General features: G+C 42.9%; 1 protein-coding gene across 3 annotated transcripts in view; it reads left to right on the plus strand.

Moving 5' to 3' along the window:
- The window catches only part of avl9 (AVL9 homolog (S. cerevisiase)), a 305,466-nt gene that overhangs the window by 223,825 nt on the left and 54,386 nt on the right, over window positions 1-27,255 (plus strand). For all 3 annotated transcript variants that reach the window (XM_073070590.1, XM_073070639.1, XM_073070722.1), the window contains one exon: window positions 15,503-15,620. In XM_073070590.1, the coding sequence (XP_072926691.1) occupies window positions 15,503-15,620 (118 nt within the window). The remainder of the gene's footprint in view (window positions 1-15,502; window positions 15,621-27,255) is intronic.

The following is a 27,255-nucleotide window of genomic DNA, read 5'->3' on the forward strand; positions in this document are numbered from 1 at the left end:
CCTCACTACAACTGAGGCAGTAATTTGCGTTACCAATGTCCCAACAGGGTCTTGAAATTGCAAGAAAAATGTTTAAGGCAATCACTTCCTATTAGACTGTACACAACCTTCACACACCAACTCTGATATCTTTCTGAAGCAGGTAGCATCATGGTCCGCAGCCAACCAGCTTCTCCGCCAATGAGTAGCTTGCTGATGGGGTAGACCTGCAGTACATAAAGTTTTTAATATCCAAACTTGTCCTGCAGTTGTTAAAAAGGCGTTTAAAAAAAAAAGACAAAGACACCTTTAATTGGCGTCAAAGAGCTGACTGTGTCTGAGCACAGCTCCATACAAGACCATAAAATACAGTAGCAGAATTAGGCCATTTGGCCCATTGAGTTTGCTTTGCCATTTCATCATGGCTGATCCAATTTTCCTGTCAGCCCCAATATCCTGCCATCTCTCTGTATCCCTTCATGGCTTAACCAATCAAGAATTTATCAACCTCTGCCTTAAATATAATATTAGTGGTAAGACTCTTGGCAGTGTAGAGGATCAGTGAGATCTTGGGGTCCATATCCATAGGACTCTCAAAGCTGCTGTGCAGGTTGACAGTGTTGTTAAGAAGGCATAATGTGTGTTGGCCTTCATCATCCATGGGATTGAGTTCAAGAGCTGTGAGGAAATGTTACAGTTATACAAGACCTGAGTTAGACCCCACTTTGGAGTACTGTGTTCCGTTCTGGTCACCTCACTACAGAAAGAGTATGGATGCTATAGAGAGAGTGCAGAAGAGCCTTGCAAGGATGTTGCCTGGATTGGAGAGCATATCTTATAAGAATAGGTTGAATGAGATTGGCCTTTTCTCCTTGGAGAGCTGAAGGATGAGAGATGACCTGATTGGTGTATAAGAAGATGAGAAGCATTGATCGTGTGGATAGCCAGAGGCTTTTTCCCAGGGTTGAAATGGCTAACACGAGGTGACACAGTTTTAAGGCGCTTAGAAGTAGGTACAAGAGGGATGTCAGAGGTAAGTTTTTCACAGAGAGTGGTGGGTGTGTGAAATGCACTGCCAGTGAAGGTGATAGAAGCGGATACAATAGGGTCTTTTAAGAAACTCATAGATGGATACATGGAGCTTAGAAAAAAAGAGGGCTATGCAGTAGAGAAATTCTAAACGGCTTCTTGAGTAGGTTACATGGTTGGCCCAACATTCTGAGCTGAAGGGCCTGTAATGTGCTATAGATTTCAATGTTTCTATATTAAATATACATAAAAACTTGCCCTCCACAGTTGCCTGTAGCAAATAATGCCCACAGATTCGACACTCTCTGGCTAAAGAAATTGTTCCTCATCTCTGTTCTAAAAAGATGCCCCTCTATTCTGAGGCTGTGTCCTCTGGTCTTAGAAGCACCCACTCTATCAAGGCCTTTCACCATTCAATTGGTTTCAATGAGGTCATCCCTCATTCTTCTGAATTCCCAGAGCCATCAAACACTGAATAACAAGCCATTCAATCGTGGATTATTTTCGTGAATCACCTTTGAACTCTCACCAGTTTCAGCATATCCTTTTTAAGACAAGAGGCCCAAAACACCTCACAATACTCGAAGTGAGGCCTCACCAGTGTTTTATAAATTTTCAATATTACATCCTTGCTTTTATATTCTGGTCCGCTTGAAATGAACGCTAACATCGCATTTGTCTTCCTCTTCACAGATTCATCCTGCAAGTTAACCTTTAGGAAATTCTGGACAAGTGCTCCCAAGTCCCTTTGTGCCTCAGTTTTTTGTATTTTCTTTCCATTTAGAAAATGCTCAACCTTTTAATTTCTACCAAAGTGCGTGACCATACACTTCCTGACACTGTATTCTATCTGCTACATCTTTTCTCGTTCTCCTAATCTGTCTGTTTCTGTAGCCTCTCTACCTTCTGAACACTACTTGCCCCTCAACCTATCTTTGTATTGTCTGCAAATTTTGCAATAAAGTCATGAATTCCATCATCTAAATCATTAGCATATAACATAAAAAGAATTCCAACAGAAAGCAACTAAAAAAGTAATTAAGAAAGTTAAGGTGGAAGATAAAAGTAAGCTAGCCAATAATATTAAAGAGCATACCAATGGTTTCTTCAGATACCTCAAGTGTAAATGGGAGGCAAGAGTGGATATCGGAATGTTGGAGAAGTTGTAATGCGATAAAGAAATGGTGGATGAACTGAATAAGTATTTCGCATCTGGCTTCTCTGTGGAAGGCACTGGCAGCATTGTGGAAGTTCCAGGTGTCGGGGGCATGAAGTGTGTGAATTTGCCATAACTAGAGAGAAGTTACTTGGGAAACTGAAAGGTCTGAAGGTAGATAGGTCACCTGACCAGGTGGTGTATGCTACAGAGTTCTAAAAAAGGTAGCTGAAAAGATCATGGGGGCATTATTAATGAATTGAATTGACTTTATTTCTTACATCCTTCACATACATGAGGAGAAAAATCTTTACGTTACTTCTCTGTCTAAATGTACAATTATACTAATTTATGTAACTCTAAGTTCGGCTAGCAAATTAATATAGGGGATGATAGCCCCCGGCCCGACCAAACTTAAGAAATCTCATTTGGGTGGATGCTAGCAATGTGTCCCCTGTTACAAATCGTACAACGAAATAACAAACAGTACACAATATGCAATTAATCGATTGAGCTTTATAATTTTTAATTTGACCATATGGTTAGTGAAGAAACAAAAAAAAAGGGGCCATTCTCATGAAACAGTTTAATATGCATCATTGGAGCTCACTGATAAGGCCATTCGTCCACCATCGACTTCCTCCGATCGTCACTGACTTTCAGACCCATGCTCCAAGTCCATTCCATCTGGCAGTCTACCAACTCTCTCCATTCGCATCTTCTCTCCTCATCTCTCCCTAGCAAAAGACTGTGAATTCCCAGCTCCCAGACACACAACAAAGAAAAACATCCTGCTCATTGCCTAACATGCCCCATTATCTCTAGTCATAACCTAAACATTGCTGCTACAGAGAAACCATTACTTAGCAGTGGAACATTACAGAGAAGCCATTACATTAGCAGTAAAACCTTACAGCGTGTTACATTTATAATAATTTATAGTATCTATAACAGTCAATTTAGCAATAATCTTTCAAGAATCATTCCACTTTCAAGAAGGGAGAGAGGCAGAAGAAAGGAAACTATAGGCCAGTGCAGCATCCATTGAAATGAGCAGTCAACGTTTCGGGCCAAGACCCTTCATCAGGACTGATGAAGGGTCTTGGCCTGAAACATTGACTGCTCATTTCAATGGATGCTGCCCGACCTGCTGAGTTCATCCAGCTTGTTTGTATGTGTTGATTTGACCACAGCATCTGCAGTATACTTTGTGTAAACTATAGGCCAGTTAGTCTGGTTTCAATGATTGGGAAGATGTTGGGTTGATTGTTAAGTATGAGGTCTGTAGGTACTTGGAGGCACATGGTAAAAAAGGCCGTAGTCAGCATGGTTTTCTCAAGGGAAATTTGCTTGATAAGTCTCTTGGAATTCTTTGAAGAAATAACAAGCAGGGTAGGCAAAGCCGAATCAATTTATATTGTGTACTGGGATTTTCAGAAGGTCTTTGACAAGGGGCCACACGTGAAACTGCTTAACAAGTTATGGACCCAAAGTATCACAGGAAAGATTCTACGATGGATAACGCTGTGGCTGACTGGCAGGAGGCAAAGAGTGGAAATAAAGGGAGCCTTTTCTCTCTGACTGCCGGTTGCTAGTGGTGTTCCACAAGGGTCTGTATTGGGACCGATTCTTTTTACATTATATGTCAATGATTTGGATGATGGAATTGATGGCTTTGTTGCAAAGTTTGCAAATAATTATGAATATGGGTGAAGAGACAGCTAGGTTTGAGGAAGTAGAGATAGGTTTAAGGACGTTACTGAAGGACTTGGGCTGATTAGGAGAATGGTCAAGGAAATAGCAAATGGAGTGTATGGGTGTATGGTGATGCATTTTGGTAGAAGAAATGAAAGGGTTGACTATTTTCTAAACGGAGAGAAAATACAAAAATCGGGAGTGCAGAGGGGCTTTGGAATCCATGTAAATCCATTAAAGGAATCCCTAAAGGTTAATTTGCAGATTATGTCTGTGGCGAGGAAGGCAAATGCAATGTTAGTATTCATTTCAAGACGACTAGAATATAAAAGCAAGGGTGTAATGTTGAAACTTAATAAAGCACTGGTGAGGTCTCATTTGGAGTATTCTGAGCAGATGTGTGCTCCTTATCTTGGAAAGGATGTGCTGAAACTGGAGAGTGTTCAAAGGAGCATCACGAAAATGATTTCAAGATTGGATAGCGTGTCTTATGAAGAGCATTTGATGGCTCTGCGCCTGTATTCACTAGCATTCAGAAGAAGAGTGATGACCTCATTGAAACCTATTAAATGATGAAAAGCCTTGATAGACTGGATGGAGAGAGGATGTTTCCCATAGTGGGAGAGTGTAGGACCAGGGGTCAGAACCTCAGAATAGAGGGACATCCTTTAGAGTGGAGATGAGGAGTAATTTCTTTAACCAGAGCGTACTGAATCTGTGGAATTATTTGCGACAGGCAGCTGTGGAGCCCAAGTCTTTTAGTAAATTTAAGGCAGAGGTTGATAGATTCGTGATTGATTAGGGCATGAAGGGATATAGGGAGAAGGCAGTAGGAGGTGGCTGTAAGAAAAAATGAATCAGCCACGATGAAGTGACAGAGCAGAATCGATGAGCCAATTGGCCTAATTCTGCTCCTATATCTTATGGTCTCTTTGCTTTTATGTTGGCTTTGACTTCTCTTGTTAGCCACATTTGTGTCCATTTGTCTTGGAATACGTCTTCCTTTTTAGGAAGACGTATATCCTGTGCCTTCTGAACTGCTTCCAGAAATTCCTGCCACTGCCACTCTGCTGTTGTCCTGTTATGTTCTTTATTCAGTCGGTTCTGGGCAACTCTTCTTCAATGCCTCACCTCTGTAATTCCCTTTACTCCACATAATACTGATGCATCTGACTTTAGCTTCTCCTGTATCCTTGAACATTAAGCACCCAGCTATAATCTTCTTTCAGCCATGATTCAGTGATGCCTACAACGTCATACATGCCAATCAAGTTCATCTACCTTATTCTGTATACTGTGTACATTTAAATATAGCACTTTCAGTCCTGTATTCACCTTTTTGGTTTTGTCCACCTTTTACATTGCAATTCACCCTTTTGACTGCAATTTCGCCTATCATCAGCCTCTCCTTGCTAGGATTCTCACTACATATAGGAGCAGAATTAGTTCATTCAGCTCATCGAGTCTGCTTCGCCAGTTCCTGCCCTGACTGATAAGGAAACGATCAACTTCTGCCTTAAATATACCCACACTCTTGGCAGTCTGTGGCAGAGTATTACACAGATTTACTGTGTAGGCCTCCATTAGTCTCGTGAGGCCATGGATTTGCGCCTTGGTAAATTTCCAGGGCACAAGCCTGGACAAGGTTGTATGGAAGACCAGCAGTTGCTCATGCTGCAAGTCTCCCCTCTCCACGCCACTGATGTTGTCCAAGGGAAGGACATTAGGACTCATACAGCTTGGCACCGGTTTCGTCGCAGAGCAATGTGTGGTTAAGTGCCTTGCTCAAGGACAAGGCTCAGCCAAGGCTTGAACTAGCGACCTTCAGATCAGTAGACGAATGCCTTAACTACTTGGCCACTTGCCAACTACTCACTGGCTAAAAAAATTCCTCCTTATCTCTCTTCTAAAGGGTCACCCCTCAATTTTGAGGCTGTGCCTTCTAGTTCAGGATTCTCCACCAGAGGAAACAGCCTCTCCACATCCACCCTATCTAGTGCTTTCAACATTCCGTAGGTTTCAATGAGATCACCCCGCATTCTTCTAAATTCCAGTGAGTACATGCCCAAAGCTGCCTAACACTCCTCATATGTTCATCCCTTCATTCTTGGAATCATCCTCCTGAACCTCCACTGGGCTCTCTCCAATAACAGGACATCCTTTCTGAGATAAGGAACCCAAAACTGTAGAAAATACTCCCAAGTGTGGCCTGACTGGTGTCTTACAAAGGCTCAGCATTATCTCCTTGGTTTTATATTCAATTCCCTTTGAAATAAGTGCCCTTACCTTATCTCTTTGAACCTTCTTCCCATTTACCAAAATGCGTTATCATACAAGACAAAGATCACAAGACGAAGGAGCAGAAGTAGGCCATTCGGCCCATCGAATCTGCTCTGCCACTCCACCATGAGCTAAATTATTCTCCCGTCTAGTTCCAATTTCTGGCTTTTTTCCCATATCCCTTGATACCCTGACTAATGAGATACCTGTCAATCTCCTCCTTAAAACCCCTCAATGATTGGGCCTCCACAGCTGTATGTGGCAACGAATTCCAGAAATCCATGACCCTCTGGCTAAAAATTTCCCAACAGTGTATTTGCCACTTTTTTCCCATTCTTCCGATTTATAACATAACATATGTAACAATTACAGCATGGAAACAGGCCATCTCGGCCCTTCTATTCCGTTTCGAACGCTTACTCTCACCTAGTCCCACCGACCTGCACTCAGCCCATAACCTTCCATTCCTTTCCTGTCCGTATACCTATCCAATTTTTTTTTAATGACAATATCGAACCTGCCTCTACCACTTCTACAGGAAACTCGTTCCACACAGCTACCACTCTCTGAGTAAAGAAGTTCCCCCTCGTGTTACCCCTAAACTTTTGCCCCTTAACTCTCAACTCATGTCCTCTTGTTTGAATCTCCCCTACCCTCAATGGAAAAAGCCTATCCACATCAACTCTATCTATCCCCCTCATAATTTTAAATACCTTTATCAAGTCCCCCCTCAACCTTCTACGCTCCAAAGAATAAAGTCCTAACTTGTTCACCGTTTCTCTGTAACTTAGGTGCTGAAACCCAGGTAACATTCTAGTAAATCTCCTCTGTACTCTCTCTATTTTGTTGACATCTTTCCTATAATTTGGTGACCAGAACTGTACACAATACTCCAACTTTGGCCTCACCAATGCCTTGTGCAATTTTAATATTACATCCCAACTCCTATACTCAATGCTGTGATTTATAAAGGCCAGCATACCAAAAGTTTTCTTCACCACCCTATCCACATGAGATTCCACCTTCAGGGAAATATGCACCATTATTCCTAGATCACTCTGTTCTACTGCATTCCTCAGTACCCTACCATTTACCATGTATGTCCTATTTGGATTATTCCTACCAAAATGTAGCACCTCTTTTGGCCCACTCTTCTAACTGGCCTAAATCTCTCTGCAAGCTTTGAAAACCTACTTCATTATCCAGAATGCCACCTATCTTAGTATCATCTGCATACTTACTAATCTAATTTACCACCCCATCATCCAGATCATTAATGTATATGACAAACAACATTGGACCCAGTACAAATCCCTGAGGCACAACACTAGTCACTGGCCTCCAACCTGACAAACAGTTATCCACCATACTCTCTGGTATCTCCCATCTAGCCACTGTTGAATCCGTTTACTACTTCAATATTAATACCTAACGATTGAACCTTCCTAACTAACCTTCCATGTGGAACCTTGTCAAAGGCCTTTCTGAAGTCCATATAGACAACATCCACAGCTTTATCCTCGTCAACTTTCCTAGTAACTTATTCGAAAAATTCAATAAAAGTTGTCAAATACGACCTTGCACACTTTAAAAGCTCCAGTACTTCCTCTTCTTTAATCATCATAGTTTCCATAACTACCCTACTTGTTTCCCTTACCTTACACAATTGAATATCCTTCTCCTTAGTGAATACCGAAGAAAAGAAATTGTTCAAAATCCTCCCCATCTCTTTTGGCTCCACACATAGCTGTCAACTCTGATTCTCTCAGGGACCAATTTTATCCCTCACTATCCTCTTGCTATTAATATAACTGTAGAAACATTTTGGATTTATTTTCACCTTACTTGCCAAAGCAACCTCATATCTTCTTTTAGCTTTTCTAATTTCTTTCTTAAGATTCTTTTTACATTCTTTATATTCCTCAAGCACCTCATTTACTCCATGCTGCCTATATTTATTGTTGAGCTCCCTCTTTTTCCGAACCAAGTTTCCAATATCCCTTAACAACCACGGCTCTCTCAAACTTTTAACCTTTCCTTTCAACCTAACACGAACATAAAGATTCTGTACCTTCAAAATTTCACCTTTACATGACCTCCATTTCTCTATTACATCCTTCCCATAAAACAAATTGTCCAATCCACTCCTTCTAAATCCTTTCACTTCTCCTCAATGTTAGCCTTTCTCCGATCAAAAATCTCAACCCTGGGTCCAGATCTATCCTTCTCCATAATTATATTGAAACTAATGGCATTGTGATCACTGGACCCGAAGTGCTCCCCAACACATACCTCCGTCACCTGACCTATCTCATTTCCTAACAGGAGATCCAACACTGCCCCTTCTCTAGTTGGTACCTCTATGTATTACTGCAAAAAACTACCCTGCACACATTGTACAAACTCCAAACCATCCATCCCTTTTACAGTATGGGCTTCCCAGTCTGTGTGGAAAATTAAAATCTCCCACAATCACAACCTTGTGCTTACTACAAATATCTGCTATCTCCTTACAAATTTGCTCCTCCAATTCTCGCTCCCCATTAGGTGGTCTATAATACACCCCATAAGTGTTGCTACATCTTTCCCATTCCTCAAATCCATCCAAATAGCCTCCCTAGACGAGCCTTCTAATCTATCCTGCCAAAGCACCGCTGTAATATTTTCTCTGACAAGCAATGCAACACCTCCCCCTCTTGCCCCTCCGATTCTATCACACCTGAAGCAACGAAATCCAGGAATATTTAGTTGCCAATCACACCCCTCCTGCAACCATGTTTCTCTAATATCTACAACTTCATATTTCCAAGTATCAATCCATGCTCTAAGCCCGTCCACCTTTCTTACAATGCTCCTAGCATTAAAATAAATGCATTTAAGAAATTCTCCACCTCTTACTCTCTGTTTATCCCTAATGGTGCAAACAACTTTACTATCTTCTTTTTCTTCCTTCTCCCCTACATCTTCGGTCTGAGTGCTCCCCTTCTCTATCACCTGCCTGTCCTCCCTCACACACTAGTAAATGTATTTAAGACCAGGTTGGATAGATTTTTGCATAGTAGGGGACTTGAGGATTATGGGGAAAAGGCAGGTAAGTAGAAATGAGTCATGGCCAGATCAGCCATGATCTTATTGAATGGTGAAACAGATTCAAAGGGTCAGATGGCTTTGGTGAGACTGTATTTAGAGTATTGTGTTCAATTCTGGTCACCTCATTATAGGAAGGATGTGGAAGCTATGGAGAGGGTGCAGAGGAGATTTACCAGGATGTTGCCTGGATTGGAGAACAAAGTCATATGAAGCAAGGTTAGCAGAGCTGGGACTTTTCTCTTTGGAGCGTAGAAGAATGAGAAGGGACTTGATAGAGGTCTACAAGATTATGAGAGGCATAGATAGTGTGGATAGTCAGTACCTGTTTCCCAGGGCACCAATAGCAAACACCAGAGGGCATAGGTACAAAATTAAGGGAGGGAAATTTAGGGGAGACATCAGGGGTAAGTTTTTTACACAGAGGGTTGTGAGTGCCTGGAATTACTTACCAGGAATGGTGGTGGAGGCTAAAATATTAGGGGTATTTAAGAGCCTCTTGGACAGGCACATGGATGAAAGAAAAATGGAGGGTTATGGGGTAGTGTGGGTTTAGTACTTTTTTTTTAATGATTATATGGGTCGGCACAACATGGATGGCTGAAGGGCCTGTACTGAGCCGTAGTGTTCTATGGTTCTGTGGCCTACTCCTGCTCTTATTTCTTATGTTCTTATGAGAGGAACTAGAGAACTGAAAGATAGAAAATGTTCTGCTGTTTAAAAAAGTGTCTAAACATAAACCAGGAAATTAAAGGCCAGTAAGTCTGACATCATTTGTGGGAATGTTATTGGAAGGTGCGGCCTCCTCTACATCGGCGAGACCCTATGCAGATTGTGGGACCACTTCGTTGATCCGGTGCTCTTGGTGCGGCCTCCTCTACATCGGCGAGACCCGACGCAGATTGGGAGACTGCTTCGTCGAGCACCTACGCTCCGTCCATCACAATAGACAGGACCTCCCGATTGCCACCCACTTCAACTCTGCCTCTCATTCCCATCTAGATATGTCCATACATGGCCTCCTCTACTGCCATGATGAGGCCAAACTCAGGTTGGAGGAGCAACACCTCATCTACCGTCTGGGTAGCCTCCAGCCTGGTGGTATGAACATTGAATTCTCCAATTTCCGGTAATTCCCTACCCCTCCCCCTTCCCCTATCCCAGGTCCCTCTCTGCCTTTCTCCCCTTTCAACTTTCTGCTTCTTTATCTCTACAGTTCTTTCATGCTTATCCCCTCCCCCTCCCCCTTTATCTTTCCTCTGATTGGTTTTCCACCTGGCGCCTCTAGGCCCTACCCCCTCCCCTATCTCTATTACTGGGCTTCTGCCCTCTCTTCCTTCCCATTCCTGATGAAGGGTCTCAGCCCGAAACGTTGGCTACTCTTTTCTCACGGATGCTGCCTGACCTGCTGAGTTCTTCCAGCATTGTGTACGTATTCTTTGATCCACAGCAACTGCAATTGTATTTTGGTGTTATTGGAAGGTATTCTGAGAGACTGGATTTGTAATTATTTGGATAGACATGGCTGATTAAGGTTATTCAGCAGGGCTTCATGCATGGTAGATCATGTCTAATCAATCCTTTTTGAGGAAGTTACCAGGAAAGTAGATGAAGGCAAGGCAGTGGCTGTTGTCTACATGGACTTCATCAAGGCCTTTGGCAAGGTTCTGCGTGGGAGGTTGGTCAGAAAAGTTCAGTTGCTTGGCATTCAAGACAAGGTAGTAAACTAGATTGGACGTTGGCTTTGTGGGAGAAGACAGAGTATTTTAGCAGAGTGTTTCCTGTATGACTTGAGGCCTGTGACTGTTGGTGTGCCACGGGGATCTGTGCTGGGTCGTTTGCTGTTTATCATCTATATCAGCAATCTGGATGATAATGTGGTCAAGTGGATCAGTAAATTTGCAGATGATACCAAAATTGGTAGTGCAGTGGACAGAGAAAAAGGCTATCATGGCTTGCAAAGGGTTCTGCATCAGCTTGAAAAATGGGCTGAGATTCTGGCAGATGAAATTTCATCCGATGTTTTGGGCAGGGCCATCCAGTGTAGCTCTTACACAGTGAATGATAGGGTAGTGTGGTAGAACAAAGGAATCTGGGAATCAGTGTCCAAATTTGTTGAAAGTGGCTTCACATGTAGATAGGGTCGTAAAGAAAACTTCTGGCATTTTGGCCTTCATAAATCAATGTATTGAGTACAGGAGATGAGATGTTATGTTGAAGTTGTACAAGACATTGGTAAAACCTAATTTGGAGTACTGCGTGATTTTTTTTGGTCGCCTACCTATAGGAGAGATGTGAATCAAGGTTGAAGGATAAAGGGAAATTTACAAGAATATTTTGGGTCTGGAGGATTTTAGTTATAGGGAAAGATTGAGTAGGTTAGGACTATATTCCTCAGAACATAGAAGATTGAAACATTGAAAACCAACAGCACAATACAGGCCCTTCAGCCCACAAAGTTGTGCTGAACATGTCCCTACCTTAGAAATTACTAGGCTTAATTATAGCCCTCTATTTTTCTAAGCTCTATGTACCTATCCAAAAGCCTCTTAAAAGACCCTATCGTATCAGTTTCCATGCACTCATCACTCTCTGAGTAAAAAACTTACCCCTGACATCTCCTCTGTACCTACTCCTCGGCACCTTAAACCTGTGTCCTCTTGTGGCAACCATTTCAGCCCTGGAAAAAAACCTCTGACTTTCCACACAATCAATGCCTCTCATCATCTTATACTACTCTATCAGGTCACCTCTCATCCTCCGTCTCTCCAAGGAGAAAAGGCTGAGTTCACTCAACCTATTGTCATAAGGCATGCTCCCCAATCTAGGCTACATCCTTGTAAATATGCTCTGCACCCTTTCTATGGCGTCCACATCCTTCCTGTAGTGAGGCGACCAGAACTGAGCACAGTACTCCAAGTGGGGTCTGACCAGGGTCCTATATAGCTGCAACATTACCTCTCGGCTCTTAAATTCAGTTCCACGATTGATGAAGACCAATACACGGTACGCCTTCTTAACCACAGAGTCAACCTGCGCAGCTGTTTTGAGCATCCGATGGACTCGGACTCCAAGGTCCCTCTGATCCTCCACACTGCCAAGAGTCTTACCATTAATACGATATTCTGCCATCATATTTGACCTACTAAAATGAACCACTTCAGATTCCCATTCTGATATGTCACACATTTTAATTCCACGTCCCATTCCCATTCTGACATATCAGACCATGGAGCCACACTCAGGTTGGAGGAAAAACACCTTATATTCCATCTGGGCAGCTTCCAACCTGATGGCATGAACATGGATTTCTCTAACTTCCGTTAATGCCCCCCTCCCCTTCTTACCCCATCCCTTATTTATTTATTTATCTATTTATCTATTTATCTATCTATCTATGTTCCTTTTTTCTCTTCTTTTCGCTTCCTTTTTTTCTCTCTCTGTCTCTCTCATAATTACTCCTTGCCTGCTTTCCATCTCCCTCTGGTGCTTCCCCTTTCTTTCCCCCTAGGCATTCTGTCCCATGATCCTTTCCCTTCTCCAGCTGTGTATCCCTTTTGCCAATCAACTTTCCAGCTCTTAGCTTCATCCCTCCCCCTCCTGTCTTCTCCTATCATTTCGGATCTCCCCCTCCCCCTCCCATTTTCAAATCTCTTCATATCTCTTCTTTTAGTTAGTCCTGACGAAGGGGCTCAGCGCGAAACATTGACTGTACTTCTTCCTATAGATGCTGCCTGGCCTGCTGTGTTTCACCAGCATTTTGTGTGTGTCACTTCACACTTATCTGGGTTGAACTCCATCTGCCACTTCTCAGGCCAGTTTTGCATCCTATTAATGTCCCACTGTAACCTCTGACAGCCCTCCACATTATCCATACCACCTCCAACCTTTGTGTCATCAGCAAACTTACTAACCCATCCCTCCACTTCCACATCCAGGTCATTTATAAAAATCACGAAGAGTAAGGGTCCCAGGACAAATCCCTGAGGTGCTCCACTGGTGACCGATGTCCATACAGAATATGACCCATCTACAACCACTCTTTGCCTTCTGTGGGCAAGCCAGTTCTGGATCCACAAAGCAATGTCCCCTTGGATCCCATGCCTCCTTACTTTCTCAATAAGCCTTGCATGGGGTACCTTATCAAATGCCTTGCTGAAATCCATATACACTACATCTACTGCTCTTCTTTCATCAATATGTTTAGTCACATCCTCAAAAAATTCAGTCAGGCTTGTAAGGATCGTCCTGCCCTTGACAAAGCCATGCTGACTATTCCTAATCATATTACACTTCTCCAAATGTTCATAAATCCTGCCTCTCAGGATCTTCTCCATTAAGATAAGACTTGATGGAAAGACTCACTGATCTATAATTTATTGGGTTATCTCTACTCTCTTTCTTGAATAAAGGAACAGCATCTGCAACCCTCCAATCCCCTGGAACCTCTCCTGTCCCCATTGATGATGCACAGATCATCGCCAGAGGCTCTGCAATCTCCTCTCTCACCTCCCACAGTAGCCTGGGGTACATCTCATCTGGTCCCGGCGACCTATCCAACTTGACGCTTTCCAAAAGCTCCAGCACATCCTCTTTCTTAATATCTACATGCTCAAGCTTTTCAGTCTGCTGCAAATTATCACTACAATCACCAAGATTCTTTTCCATAGTGAATACTGAAGTAAAGTATTCATTAAGTACCTCTTATTTCCAACGGTTCCATACACACTTTCCCATTGTCACACTGGATAGGTCCTATTCTTTCACATCTTATCCTCTTGCTCTTCACATACTTGTAGAATGCCTTGGGGTTTTCCTTAATCCTGCCCACCAAGACCTTCTCATGGCCCCATCTGGCTCTCCTAATTTCCTTCTTAAGCTCCTTCCTGTTAGCCTTATAATCTTCGAGATCTCTAACATTACCTAGTTCTCTGAACCTTTTGTAAGCTTTTCTTTTTCTTGACTAGATTTATTACGGCCTTTGTACACCACGGTTCCTATACCCTATCATAACTTCTCTGTCTCACTGGAATGTACCTGTGCAGAACTCCACACAAATATCTCCTGACCATTTCCCGCATTTCTTCCGTACTTTTCCCTGAGAACATTTGTTTCCAATTTAAGCTTCCGATTTCCTGCCTGATAGCCTCATAATTCCACTTACTCTAATTAAACGCTTTTCTAACTTGTCTGTTCCTATCTCTCTCCAATGCTATTGTAAAGGAGATATTGAGAGGAGACTTGATCAAGGTATACAAAATTACAAGGGGTATAGATAAGATTAATGCAGGCAGGCTTTTTCCAGTCTGGTTAGATGTAATGGGTTAAGGGTGAAAGGTGAAAAATTTAAGGGGAATACGAGGGGAAGATTCTTTCCTCAGAGGGTCCTGAGTGTGTGGATGAGGTGCTAGCACTAGAGGTGAATGTGAACTCGATTTCAATGTTTAAGAGAGGTTTAGATAAATACGTGGATAGTAGAGGTATGGAGGGCTATGGTCCCAGTGTACATTGATGGGAGTAGGCAGTTTAAATGGCTCTGCATGGACTAGATGAGCCAAAGGGCCTGTTTCTTTTCTGTACTTCTCTATGACATCATGCCACCAGGCTTTGCATCTCCTTCCTGTACTCTGAGATCCAGTCCATTACACTGGTGTCATCTGTAAACTAATAGATAAAGTTAGAGCAAAACCTGTTCACACAGGGGAATAAAGGCTGAGGACACAGCCTTGTGGGGACCAGTGCTGTGGGTAATCATTGTTAAGATGTCGCTCACTACCCTTACTGATTTTAGTCCATTTATCAGAAGGTCACAGAACTAGTTGAAAAGAGATGTAGTGACCTTAAAATGATAATAGTGCCATGAAATCTCTGTGATTATTTTACATTTTTTTGTCCTTTCCTCATTTGGACTCAGGTTTAAGTTGTTTAGGAAAGGAACCAAAGACCATCGGAGAAATTATGTTGTTTGTGTAGTATGCTTAACATTTGGACTGTGTGGTCTGACTGTAAGAATGGCTAGATTTACTTGTGGCTTACAAAAGGGAATCTTAACTTAAAGGAAATAAATTTTAGTGGTGTTGGAAAGCCAACTGGTGAGCAGGGCTGATGGGAAGGTATTTTTGACCTTTTCACTGCTGTTGCCTTCTGTAAATTCTATGAATTGTGGCATTGCATTAATATTCAACTGTTTATCATAGGTCTGACTGGATTGCTGGCTGAATGTTATTTACAGTTGGGATAAAGCAATATATCTAAATATCTCTTCTTGCTCTGTAGATAATGAAAGAATGTTGGCAGACTATGGCCTCCCGTTCGTCACTGCCTGGAGGAATACACACAACTTCAGAGTGTGGTACAGCAACAAATACCCTGCTATATCTCAAGTTCATCCTGGGTAAACTCATCTTACTTATTTCAAATCTTTCTCCGTTCAGAAACGCAAGTGATACTGTAGTTGCTGGAAATACAGATAAACACACACAAAATGTTGGAGGAGCTCAGCAGGTCAGGCAGCATCGAAGGAGGGACATAATCTGTCGGTGTTTCAGGCTGAGATACTGATGAGGACAGTCCTGATGAAGGGTCTTGGCCCAAAACATCGACTGTTTATTCCCCTCTTTAGATGCTGCTTGACCTGCTCAGTTCTTAAAGCTATTTGTGTGTCTTTCACTATTCAGTTCCTGTTGAGGATTATGCAGAATGAATAAAGTACAGTCGGCCCTCCTTATCCGGGGGGAATTAGTTCCAGGACCCCTCGTGGATACCAAAAAACGCGGATGCTCAAGTCGGTAAACTTTAGGAGCCGGCGGAGCTCCGGACCTTATTTAACCTGTCTCAGTACATTGGACTTTAGGACCTAGCGGAGCTCGGGACCTGCTGCCGGCAGTGTTTCTGTTCCGGAAAACGATCACGATTGAATTTTTTGAAGAGGTTGCGAGGACAGTTGACGAGGGTAAAGCAGTAGATGTTGTCTATATGGACTTCAGTAAGGCCTTTGACAAGGTTCCGTACGGAAGGTTAGTTAGGAAGGTTCAATCGTTAGGTATTAATATTGAAGTAGTAAAATGGATTCAACAGTGGCTGGATGGGAGATATTAGAGAGTTTGGTGGATAACTGTTTGTCAGGTTGGAGACCAGTGACTAGTGTTGTGCCTCAGGGATCTGTACTGGGTCCAGTGTTGTTTGTCATATACGTTAATGATCTGGATGATGGGGTGGTAAATTGGATTAGTAAGTATGCAGATGATACTAAGGTAGGTGGCGTTGTGGATAATGAAGTAGGTTTTCAAAGTTTGCAGAGAGATTTAGGCCAGTTAGAAGAGTGGGCTGAATGATGGCAGATGGAGTTTAATGCTGATAAGTGTGAGGTGCTACATTTTGGTAGGAATAATCCAAATAGGACATACATGTTAAATGGTAGGGCATTGAAGAATGCAGTAGAACAGTGTGATCTAGGAATATTGGTGCATAGTTCCCTGAAGGTGGAATCTCATGTGGATAGGGTGGTGAAGAAAGCTTTTGGTATGCTGGCCTTTATAAATCAGAGCATTGAGTATAGGACCATCCCATGTTACTTCACTCCTGATGAAGGGTTTCGGCCCGAAATGTCGTCACTACCTCCTCCCATAGATGCTGTCTGGCCTGCTGAGTTCTGCCAGCATTTTGTGTTTTTATTTATTTCCAACATCTGCAGATTCAGTTGTGTTGCCATTGAGTATAGGAGTTGGGATGTAATGTTAAAATTGTATAAGGCATTGGTAAGGCCGAATTTGGAGTATTGTGTACAGTTCTGCTCATCAAATTATAGGAATGATGTCAACAAAATAGAGAGAGTACAGAGAAGATTTACTAGAATGTTTCCTGGGTTTCAGCACCTAAGTTACAGGGAAAGATTGAACAAGTTAGGTCTTTATTCTTTGGAGTGTGAAAGGTTGAGGGGGGACTTGACAGAGGTATTTAAAAGTATGAGGGGGATAGATAGAGTTGACGTGGAAAGGCTTTTTCCATTGAGAGTAGGGGAGATTCAAACAACAGGACATGAGTTGAGACTTAGGGGGCAAAAGTTTAAGGGTAACATGAGGGGGAATTTCTTTACTCAGAGAGTGGTAGCTGTGTGGAATGAGCTTCCAGTAGAAGTGGTAGAGGCAGGTTCGGTTTTGGCATTTAAAGCAAAATTGGATAGGTATATGGACAGGAAAGGAATGATGGGTTATGGGCTGAGTGCGGGTCAGTAGGATTAGGTGAGAGTAAGCGTTCGGCACGGACTAGAAGGGCCGAGATGGCCTGTTTCCGTGCTGTAATTGTTATATGGTTATATGATTGAAAATAAAACGGAACTAATAAAGCGATCAGGAAGAGGTGAAACTCGATTGGTCATTGGAAAAGCATTAGGCTACAGTCAGTCAACGATCGGAACAATTTTAAAGGATAAATAATGGAGCATGTGAAGGCCCTGGCCCGATGAAAGCTACAATTATTAATAAGCAACACAGTGGTATAATTATTGAAATATATACATTTTTTAAGTGCTTTATTTGCATAGAAAGGTAAAATATATACTATATAGTACGACATACGTTTGACTAACTGACATTAAATAATACCGGATGTACCTGTTCCGACTTAGAGAACTTCTGTTTTTTTCGATTCCCAATACGTGGTAACCTATGCACATCCTCCCGTATACTTTAAAGCATCTCTAAGTTACTTATAATACCTAATGCAATGTAAATGCTATGTAAATATTTGTTATACTGTATTGTTTAGGGAATAATGACAAGTAAAAATAGTCTACATGAAACAACAAGTGCTGGAGAGAGAACTTCCGGGTTTTCCCGAGCTGTGGTTGGTTGAATCCGCCCATGTGGAACCCGCGGATAAGGAGGGCCGACTGTAATAGAAAAGGACAGCATTGAAACAGGCCCTCTGGCCCATCTGCTCATGCCAAACCATTTAAACAGCCTAGACCTATTGGCCTGCACCCAGAACTTATCCACCTATATCCCTGTTATCGATGCACCTAGCCAAACTTCTCTTAAAAGTTGAAATCAAGCTGGCATACACTACTTGCACTGGCAGCTGGTTCCATATTCCCACGACCCTCTGAGTGAAGAAGTTTTCCTTCATGTTCCCCTTAAGTTTTTCACCTTTCACCTTTAACCCATGACTTCGAGTTGTAGACCGACTCAACCTCAGTGAAAAAAGACTGCTTGCATTTACCCTATCTGTACTCCTGATAATTTTGTATACCTCTTTCAAATCTCCCCTCAATCTTCAATGTTATAGTCACTATTCTATAGACTTGCTGAGTATGCCTGCAGGAAAATGAATCTCAGAGTTGTATATGGTGGCATATGGGTTCATTCAATCATAGCTTGTCACATCAGACAGCCAGCCACTTTAGTGTTGTTTGGGTGGTGTTGAACAGGCCAGTGTCAGATAATCAGGTGAGAGTGGGCAGTTGCACAGAACGTGTTCAGTGTTCTGCACCCTTTCACCACACTCACAGGACTTACTGGTCTTTAAACCCCACTTCACCGTATTGTCTCTCGTCCTCCAAATTCCTGCTCTCACTCTGTTGAGAGTGCACCACTTCCATCTGTCAAACAGTGCCCCATCTGGCAACATTTCTGTGGGGTCTTGCACTGTATTGTTTGGTGAAGTTCTGGCTTCTGTTTGTTGCCAGAGGTCAATCCTCTATGTTTGGGAGGATGTTCCATGCAGTAGTTCCTCCACTGTAGCAAAGCTTTTCCTCGATTTTAGGCAGTTGGAAACTGGCATATGATGATGTAGTGGGTGCCGTGAATCCGAGTTCTGTTTAACTTTTTCAACTTTTGTTGTAGTGTGTCTTCAGATCTCTGGGGTAGTAATGCCTGCAAGTCTGTAAATGATGTTAGTGGGTGTGGGGCGCAGTGTGAAGTTCGGCAGGCTTCGTTAAGCAACGGGTCTATTTTCTTCGCAAGGGCTGATCTGTCCCACACAGGTGCACAGTATTCTGCAGGTGCATAGCAAAGTGCTAGGGCAGTTGATATAAGTGTGTGAGCATTAGCTCCCCATTTTGTGCCTGCTAATTTTTTCAAGAGAGAATTGCGAGAGCCAACTTTCCCTCGGAGTTTTTGGATGGTGGTGGCAAATGAGAGCGTCCTATCCAGTGCCACACAAAGTTTGCAGGTGGTATGGAGGAGCAGGAAGTTTTGAGAAAGTGGAGAGGCTATAGAAGGACATAGACAGGTTACAAGAATGGGCAAAGAAATGGCAGATGGAATACAGTGTTGGGAAGTGAATGGTCATGCCCTTTGATAGAAGAAATAAAGGGGTTGATTATTTTCTAAATGGAGAGAAAATTCAAAAAACTGAGGCGCAAAGGGATTTGGGAGTGCTTGTGCAGGATTCCCAAATGGTTTATTTGCAGGTTGAGTCTGCAGTGAGGAAGGCAAATGTGATGTTACATTCATTCCAAGAGGTCTAGAATATAAAAGCAAGAATGGGAGTTTATAAAGCACTGGTGAGGCCTCACTTTGGAGCATTGTGAGCTGGTTTGAGCCCCTTATCTTAGAAAAGATGTGTTGAAACTATAGGGGATTCAAATGAGTTTCATGAAAAAGATTCCAGGATTGAATAGAATGAATAGGAATGAGAGGGTTACTGTATAAGGAATGTCTGGCAGCTCTTGGGCTATATTCCTTGGAGTGCAGGAGAATGCAGGGGGATCTTGTAGAAACATTCCAAATGTTAAAAGGCTTGAACAGATTAGATATGGCAAAGTTATTTCCCATGATAGGAGATTCTAGGACATCCTAGAAATTCAGGATTGAAGGACATCCTTTTAGAACAGAGATGCGGAGGAATTACTTTAGTCAGAGGGTGGTAAATTTGTGGAATTTGTTGCTACAAGCAGCTGTGGAGGCCAAGTCTTTGGGTGTACTTAAAGCAGAGATAGATAGGTTCTTGATTAGCCAGGCATCAAAAGGTATGGGATAAAGGCAGGGGAGTGGGAATGATGGGAAGAATTGGATCAGACCATGATTGAATGGCAGAGTAGACTCAATGGGCTGAATGGCCTACTTCTGCTCCTACATCTTATGCTCTTATGGAATACAGTTTGAAGACTCTGGGCCTGTATTCACTAGAATTCAGAAGAAAGAGGAGTAAACTCAGTGAAATCTATCGAATGATGAAAGGCCTTGATGGAGTGGATGTGGAGAAGAAATGCTAACATTGTATTTGCCTTCCTCACCACAGATTCAACTTGCAAATTAACCTTTAAGGAATCCTGCACAAAAACTCCCAAGTCCCTTTGCACCTCATTTTTTTTAAAATATTTTCTTTCCATATAACCATATAACAATCACAGCACGGAAACAGGCCATCTCGGCCCTCCTACTCAGTGCCGAACACTTAATCTCACCTAGTCCCACCTACCTGCACTCAGCCCATAACCCTCCACTCCTTTCCTGTCCATATACCTATCCAATTTTACCTTAAATGACACAACTGAACTGGCCTCTACTACTTCTACAGGAAGCTAATTCCACACAGCTATCACTCTCTGAGTAAAGAAATACCCCCGCGTGTTTCCCTTAAACTTTTGCCCCCTAACTCTCAAATCATGTCCTCTCGTTTGAATCTCCCCTACTCTCAATGGAAACAGCCTATTCACGTCAACTCTATCTATCCCTCTCAACATTTTAAATACCTCGATCAAATCCCCCCTCAACCTTCTACGCTCCAATGAATAGAGACCTAACTTGTTCAACCTTTCTCTGTAACTTAAGTGCTGAAACCCAGGTAACATCCTAGTAAATCGTCTCTGCACTCTCTCTAATTTATTGATATCTTTCCTATAATTCGGTGACCAGAACTGTACACAATATTCCAAATTTGGCCTTACCAATGCCTTGTACAATTTTAACATTACATCCCAACTTCTGTACTCAATGCTCTGATTTATAAAGGCCAGCGTTCCAAAAGCCTTCTTCACCACCCTATCTACCTGAGACTCCACCTTCAGGGAACTATGCACTGTTATTCCTAGATCTCTCTGTTCCACTGCATTCCTCAGTGCCCTACCATTTACCCTGTATGTTCTGTTTGGATTATTCCTGCCAAAATGTAGAACCTCATACTTCTCAGCATTAAACTCCATCTGCCAACGTTCAGCCCATTCTTCTAACCGGCATAAATCTCCCTGCAAGCTTTGAAAACCCACCTCATTATCCACAACACCTCCTACCTTAGTATCATCGGCATACTTACTAATCCAATTTACCACCCCATCATCCAGATCATTTATGTATATTACAAACAACATTGGGCCCAAAACAGATCCCTGAGGCACCCCGCTAGTCACCGGCCTCCATCCCGATAAACAATTATCCACCACTACTCTCTGGCATCTCCCATCTAACCACTGTTGAATCCATTTTATTACTCCAGCATTAATACCTAACGACTGAACCTTCTTAACTAACCTTCCATGTGGAACTTTGTCAAAGGCCTTGCTGAAGTCCATATAGACTACATCCACTGCCTTACCCTCGTCAACATTCCTCGTAACTTCTTCAAAAAATTCAATAAGGTTTGTCAAACATGACCTTTCACGCACAAATCCATGCTGGCTACTCCTAATCAGATCCTGTCTATCCAGATAATTATAAATACTATCTCTAAGAATACTTTCCATTAATTTACCCACCACTGATGTCAAACTGACAGGTCTATAATTGCCAGGCTTACTTCTAGAACCCTTTTTAAACAATGGAACCGCATGAGCAATACGCCAATCCTCCGGCACAATCCCCGTTTCTAATGACATCTGAAAGATCTCCATCAGAGCTCCTGCTATCTCTACACAAACTTCCCTCAAGGTCCTGGGGAATATCCGGTCAGGACCCGGAGATTTATCCACTTTTAAATTTCTTAAAAGCGCCAGTACTTCCACCTCTTTAATTGTCATAGGTTCCATAACTTCCTTACTTGTTTCCCACACCTTACACAATTCAATATCCTTCTCCTTAGTGAATACCGAAGAGAAGAAATCGTTCAAAATCTCTCCCATCTCCCTCGGCTCCACACATAGCTGACCACCCTGATTCTCTAAGGGGCCAATTTTATCCCTCACTGCCCTCTTGCTTTTAATATAACTGTAGAAACCTTTCGGATTTACTTCCACCTTATTTAGAAAATACTTCCATTTAGAAAATAGTCAACCCTTTTATTTCTTAAGAACATAAGACATAGGAGCAGAGTTAGGCCATCTGGCCCATCGAGTCTGCTTCACCATTCAATTATGGCTGATCCTTTTTTTCTATCTCCTCAACCCCAGTTCCTGGCCTCCTCCCTGTCACCTTTGATGCCATGTCCAATCAAGAACCTATCAATCTTTGCCTTAAATGCACCCAATGATCTGGCCTCCACAGCTGCATGTGACAACAAATTCCACAAATTCACCACCCTTTGTCTAAAGAAATTTCTCCACATCTCTCATTTTGAAAGGGCGCCCCTCAATCCTGAGGCTGTGCCCTCTAGTCCTAGACTCTCCCACCATGGGAAACATCTTTTCCACGTCTACTCTGTCTAGGCCTTTCAACATTCAAAATGGTTCAATGAGATCCTCCTGAAATCCAGCGAGTACAGACCCAGAGCCATTAAACATTCCTCGTGTGATAACCCTTTCATTCCTGGAATCACCCTTGTGAACCTCCTCTGGACCCTCTCCAATGCCAGAACATCTTTTCTAAAATAAGGGGCCCAAAACTGTTCACAATACTCAAGGTGAGGCCTCACCAGCATCACATCCTTGCTCTTGTATTCTAGACCTCTTGAAATGAATGCTAACATGGTATTGGGTGTTCTGCACAAGGATTCCTAAGTCCCCCTGCATCTCAGATTCCTGGATTTTCTCCCCATTTAGAAAACAGTCTGCACATTTATTTCTACTACCAAAGTGCATGACCATGCATTTTCCAACATTGTATTTCATTTGCCACTTTCTTGCCCACTTTCCTAATCTTTCTAAATCCTTCTGCATCCTGCCTGTTTCCTCAACACTACTTGCCCCTCCACCAATCTTCATATTATCTGCAAACTTGACAACAAAGCCATATATTCAATCATCTAAATCGTTTGTATACAGCATCAAAAGAGGTGGTCCCAACACTGACTACTGCAGAACATTAGTCACTGACAGCCAACCAGAAGAGGAATCTAGTCAAGAAGAAAAGAAAAGCTTACAAAAAGTTCAGAGAGTTAGGTAATGTTAGGGATCTAGAAGATTATAAGGCTAACAGGAAGGAGCTTAGAAAGGAAATTTGGAGAGCTAGAAGAGGCCATGAGAAGGCCTTGGCAGGCAGGATTAAGGAAATCCCCAATGCATTCAACAAGTATGTGAAGAGCAAGAGGATAAGATGTGAAAGAATAGGACCTATCAAGTGTGACAGTGGGAAAATGTGTATAGAACCGCAGGAATAGCAGGGGTACTTAATGAATACTTTCCTTCAGTATTCACTATGGAAGAGGATCTTGGTGATCGTAGTGCAGAGTTGCAGCAGACTGAAAAGCTTGAGCATGTAGATATTACGAAAGAGGATGTGCTGGAGCTTTTGCAAGTTGGATCAGTCACCCAGACTGGATGAGATGTACCCCAGGCTACTGTGGGAGGCAAGGGAGGAGATTGCTGAGCCTCTGGTGATGACCTTTGAAACATCAACAGGGATGGGAGAGGTTCCGGAGGATTGGAGGGTTGCGGATGTTGTTCCTTTATTCAAGAAATGGAGTAGAGATAGCCCAGGAAATTATAGACCAGCAAGTCTTACTTCAGTGTTTGGTAAGTTGATGGAGAAGATCCTGAGAGGCAGGATTTTTGAACATTTAGAGAAGTATAATATGGTTAGGAATAGTCAGTATGGCTTTGTCAAGGGCAGCTCATGCCTTACGAGCCTGATTGAATTTTTTGAGGATGTGACTAAACACATTGATGAAGGAAGAGTAGTAGATATAGTGTATATGGATTTCAGCAAGGCATTTGATAAGGTACCCCATGCAAGGCTTATTGAGAAAGTAAGGAGGCATGGGATCCAAGGGGACATTGCTTTGTGGATTCAGAACTGGCTGCTTACAGGAGGGAAAGAGTGGTTGTAGACGAGTCATATTCTGCATGGAGGCCGGTGACCAGTGGTGTGCCTCAGAGATCTGTTCTGGGATCCCTACTTTTTGTGATTTTTATAAATCACCTGGATGATGGAGTAGAGGGATGGGTTAGTAAATTTGCTGATGACACAAAGGTTGGGGGTGTTGTGGATAGTTTGGAGGGCTGTCAGAGGTTACAGCGGGACATTGATAGGACGCAAAACTGGGCTGAGAAATGGCATATGGATTTCAACCCAGATAAGTATGAGGTTGTCATTTTGGTAGGTCAAATATGATGGCAGAATATAGCATTAATGGCAAGACTCTTGGCAGTGTGGAGGATCAGAGGGATCTTGGGGTCCAAGTCCATAGGATATCAAAGTTGCTATACAGGTTGACGCTGTGGTTAAGAAGGCATACAAAACATTGGCCTTGATAATTGTGAGATTGAGTTTAAGAGCTGAGAGGTAATGTTGCAGCTATATAGGACCCTGGTCAGACCCCACTTGGAGTACTGTGCTCAATTCTGGTCACCTCACTACAGGAAGGATATGGAAACCATAGAAAGGGTGCAAAGGAGATTTACAAGGACGATGCCTGGATTGGGGAGCATGCCTTATGAGAATCGGTTGAGTGAACTCTGCCTTTTCTCCTTGGAGTGAAGGAGGATGAGAGGTGACCTGATAGAGGTGTATAAGATGATGAGAGGCATTGATCATGTGGATTGTCAGAGGCTTTTTCCCAGAGCTAAAATAGCTAGCATGAGAGGGCATAGTTTTAAGGTGCTTGGAAGTAGGTACAGAGGAGATGTCAGGGGTAAGTTTTTTATGCAGAGTGGTGAATGCTTGGAATGGGCTGCTGGCAGCGGTGGTGGAGGCGGAAACGATAGGGTCTGTGAAGAGACTCCTGTATGGGTACATGGAGCTTAGAAAAATCGAGGGCTATGGGTAAGCCTATGCATTTCTAAGGTAAGGAAATGTTCGGCACAGCTTTGTGGGCCGAAGAGCCTGTATTGTGCTGTAAGTTTTTTATGTTTCTAACCCAGACAGGCTGAAAACAGAACAGATTGCACCTACAGAACTACAAAGTGAAATAGATACAGCATAACAGTAAAATTATGAACTAGGGCATTAAACTCTTCCCCCCCCCCCCACCAAAATGATTTGTCATCTCATATTAATAACACTGCTTTGAAAGGAATTTCATGATGTCAGCACTTCCAATCCATTCGTAAATTGTAGTGACATATCTCACTAGGGGGATAGCCATAGCACTCTGTTCCCTTAGTGCTCCATAGGCCAGCCTATCTGGGGGTCTTCTAATTCTTTGAGACCTCCTTATCCCATCGTCTACTTCTTCAGTTTCTGACACTCCTTGGGATACTTCTGGTCTGTATGGCAAGGCCTCCTCAAATCACTCGTCCCTTCCTGCAGTTTGGATCCTTCTGCCACTTGGCTGAGCTCAGCTTCATCCCCAGTTACTTTAGACCTTCGCCCCCCCTTCATGGTCCAGCTGCAAGTCTGCATGAGCTAATCCCCCATTTCACCTGCCTGAGCGTGAGAAAGTTTGGGAATCTCTTCCTCAATTATTGGGAAGTTGGCAAAAGGCAGCATATACCACACCCCCATTCAGGGGCGGGCTCTGGTTTAATCCATCCTGTTGCTGGTCCTTCCGTCTCCCCATGTTGCCCCAGAGTCCTCTTACTAGTTGCAGGGTCCAGGTCAGACTCCGGGTCAACATGCACCTCTTGACAGGCCCATCCCCATCCTCTGGCTTCACCTGGAAAACTGGTACATCTGGTACCTGGCTCTCCACTACATAGGGCATAGCCACCCAGCGGTCAGCCAACTTATGCTGGTAGCCCCAGATTCTTTGAAGACTCAGTCTCCAGACATGAGTTGGGAGAACCTAACCTTTTGATCATAACTCCCCTTATATCCTTAATTCTACTTGGTAGCTATGACTTCAGCTAATTCATAAGCCTTTTTCAGCTCCCTTCTCATATCAAATGCATACTTCAGATAAATGTTCGGTGGTATATCTTCCTTGCCAGTCCCAAGACAGCGGTTGACAGGCAACCTTGCCTCGCGCCCAAAAATCACATATGGTGAGTATCCAGTAGCTTCATTTTATGTACAGTTGTAGCAGTGGACCAGATAGACAATAGACAATAGGTGCAGAAGTAGACCATTCGGCCCTTCAAGCCTGCACCGCCATTTTGAGATCATGGCTGATCATCTACTATCAATACCCGGTTCCTGCCTTGTCCCCATATCCCTTGATTCCCCTATCCATAAGGTACCTATCTAGCTTCTTCTTGAAAGCATCCAGAGAATTGGCCTCCACTAGCTTCCGAGGCAGTGCATCCCAGACCCCCACAACTCTCTGGGAGAAGAAGTTTTTCCTTAATTCTGTCCTAAATGACCTACCCCTTATTCTCAAACCATGCCCTCTGGTACTGGACTCTCCCAGCATCTGGAACATATTTCCTGCCTCTATCTTGTCCAATCCCTTAATAATCTTATACGTTTCAATCAGATCCCCTCTCAATCTCCTTAATTCCAGCATGTACAAGCCCAGTCTCTCTAACCTCTCTGCGTAAGACAGTCCAGACATCCCAGGAATTAACCTCGTGAATCTACGCTGCACTTCCTCTACAGCCAGGATGCCCTTTCTTAACCCTGGAGACCAAAACTGTACACAATATGTCCAATATGTTGACTCCACTTGTCCTTTTTGTTGATCTCCAAGGCTCCGAGCATGTCTGGAAAGGTCTGATTAAACCTCTCGGGCCGAGAATCACCCTGCGGAGATATGTATTTTAACAACTCCAACACCTTCTCTCCCTTAATATCAACATACACCCTGATAAAGCATAGTCCCCAACTTCTCGACTCCTCAAG

Source organism: Hemitrygon akajei, chromosome 1 (assembly GCF_048418815.1).
Source record: "Hemitrygon akajei chromosome 1, sHemAka1.3, whole genome shotgun sequence".
In the NCBI taxonomy this organism is placed as follows: Eukaryota; Metazoa; Chordata; class Chondrichthyes; order Myliobatiformes; family Dasyatidae; genus Hemitrygon; species Hemitrygon akajei.